Source organism: Penaeus japonicus, unplaced genomic scaffold (assembly GCF_977035675.1).
Source record: "Penaeus japonicus unplaced genomic scaffold, GWHDUDI00000001_assembly GWHDUDI00000017, whole genome shotgun sequence".
Taxonomy (NCBI): domain Eukaryota; kingdom Metazoa; phylum Arthropoda; class Malacostraca; order Decapoda; family Penaeidae; genus Penaeus; species Penaeus japonicus.
In genome coordinates this window covers 11941769-11944268 of record NW_028234419.1, presented here as the reverse complement: position 1 = coordinate 11944268, position 2500 = coordinate 11941769, and the positions used below count along the sequence as shown (strand labels likewise).

The window sequence follows — 2500 nt, the reverse complement described above, 5'->3', positions numbered from 1 at the left end:
TGGCCAAGTCCGAACGGTCGTCCACGGACAACGGCTCGTTCAACTCCCGCAACACAAACACACTCCCGCCTCAGCTGCCTCCGGAGTACGACCTGCTCCACCGAGCTCACGGCTCCTTTTCCGACAGCTTCAGCTCGCTCTCCTGCGGCACCATCAACCGCGCCACCACCAGCGCCAGGGCCATGGCCAGCCAAGACCCGCGCTCGTCGCGCACTCCCCCGCCGACGGCGAAGGTCTCCTTCGCCTCGCACACGTCGTGCAGGAACGGATTTTGCCATTGCAAGCTGTTCGATGGGATCGAGGGCCCGTGCGACGTGGAGGAGGAGGAAGAGGAGGAGGAAGAAGAGGAGGAGGAGGAGGGCGAAGGAGAGCAGCGGCGGGAAACTCGCGCTGACCCGGTTCGAGCAGATGAGGTGGTCGAGTGCGACGTCGTGCGGCCGTGTCACGAATACAAGACCAAGATCCAGGCGTCGGGCGTGTCCCATATCTTCAAGGCGCCGCCCGAGGTCGCCTGCGAGTCGGCGCCCCGAGTAGCCCTCGTGCGCGGCGTCCAGAGGTTCCGTGTGGTGTGCGCCGCCTGCCTTCACGCCCACGACCCTCTCCTCACCAGCTGCCTCACCCACGCCTCCCCGCCAGAACCACCGGTGCTCTCAGGATACCAAACGACTCCTCTGGCGCGGAGCCACGCGGCGCGAGGCTCCCTGAGCCGCTCCTGCGAAGGCCTAGGCGGAGGCTCGAGCACGGACTATCCCTCGGACACGGAGGTCACGGCCACGGCGGACACGCTCAGCTCGGCGTCCGCAGACTCACACTCTACCTACACGACGTGGCCAGTGGGTCGCGGGCCCGGCATGGCGCGGCTCCTGCAGCTGCACCCAGGGTCACACGACTACGTGACCGCGTGGCTCCGGCACCAACAGGCCCGGGGCCCCCGCGCGCCCCCTCCCCCGCCGCCTCAGGGACCCCACGAGTCATCTCACTCCACCACCCCCGACCCCCCCACCCGTCGCCAGCGCCGCCTGCGCCGCCACCTGCCTCGCCCCCCGCGCCACAAGGACCCTCCGCCGCCGCACCTCCTGCAGGACCTGGAGACGGTGGTCTGAGGCTCGTGCTCCTTGGGAGGCCTCTTGGACACTAGTGGAAGCGCCGTGCGCGAGTGCCCAGCGAGGGAGCGGAAGAAAAAGAGAGAAATACAAAGAGGAATCCCAGGCCGTAGAGTTCGTTTCCGCGGCCTACGCCTGTTCGGATGAAGCGCCGATCGCCGTCGGCGCAAAACTTGACAATGAATCCTGAGCGTTCGGCCTCGTTGCCAGAACCGAGTGACTGGAGATGTGTAGCGTAGTGTGCGAGCGTCGCGTGCATCGGGTGTGCAACAGTACTGTTAAAGTCTCAGGGCGCGGACGGGTGGGAGCTGACACCGGCTCCACTGCTCACGGGGGCCCACCTCGCCCACCGCCGCCCACCCCTCCGCCCACCGAGTTGCTCCGGTGGGCACGGCGAAGGGTGGGCGGCGGCGGTGCTGCAATGGGCCTCTTGTCTACTGTAAGTCATGTACATACGCCCTTGGCTGGCGCTTGTGCCTGGCCATGAATGACAGATGTATGCTAAGTCCTTTATAACACTTTTATATTATATTTTAAGATAAAATACGTTTTTAGAATAGAGTTTCATTTTCATCCTTCCAAGTTCTAATCCCTTAAAAGACATTACATGCATCACATGTGTCATGCTATGATCACGCTAACTTGGAAAATACTTTCTTATCGTTATACCTGAATTTTCATCCTTCTAAGTTCGCCTAGTTCACATCCCTCTGAGGGGTGTCTGAAGAGTACTGATTATGATAACAAGATTATAATCAAAGATCGAACAAGAGTAAAGGAGAGAGAGGAGAAATAACAAGAGAAACAAAGAATATGCACACAAAATATTAGCTGTTAACTTAATTAAAAGAAATAACCCCTACAGTTACAATAATTTCAAAGAATATAAGAAGAAAAAGAAGAAAATATAATACATTTTAATCAGAGTGATAAATCATTAAAGGAAGACTACACACAATACTACTAATGACCTTCTATTGAATGAATAGTAAATGAGATAAGGAAATATATGGGTGAGTTAGAAGTCGCCGGACATTCTATACTATCAAACAAACACGTGGAGACATTATAGGTTATAAATAAAGTGAAGATAGTAATAAAACATGAATTAAAGGTATTGATAAAAATACGGTGATACAACTAAAAAAATAACAATGGTGAAACTAATGGTAATGGTACCGAGTGTAAACTAATAACAATTATAATATATATAAATAGATATACATGATAGTATAAGAGCAATGGTAAAACATTCGAACTATTGAAATTAAAGAAAAACAAACAAAACAACATCTGGAGATATTAGCAAAATATATATAACTAAATCAAATCAGAGAATATTACATTCAATAAAATTAAAACAGCGATAAACCTATAACCTAAATGCAGTGATAAAA

General features: G+C 53.0%; 1 protein-coding gene across 4 annotated transcripts in view; it reads left to right on the top strand.

Annotated features, from left to right (window-relative positions):
* The window catches only part of LOC122250910 (uncharacterized), a 158194-nt gene extending 156534 nt beyond the window's left edge, over positions 1-1660 (top strand). For all 4 annotated transcript variants that reach the window (XM_086545960.1, XM_043012639.2, XM_043012642.2 and 1 more), the window contains one exon: positions 1-1660. This exon is cut by the window's left edge and continues 1632 nt beyond it. In XM_086545960.1, the coding sequence (XP_086402086.1) occupies positions 1-1103 (1103 nt within the window). In that variant the 3' untranslated portion in view covers positions 1104-1660.
* The last annotated feature ends 840 nt before the right edge of the window (positions 1661-2500 follow it).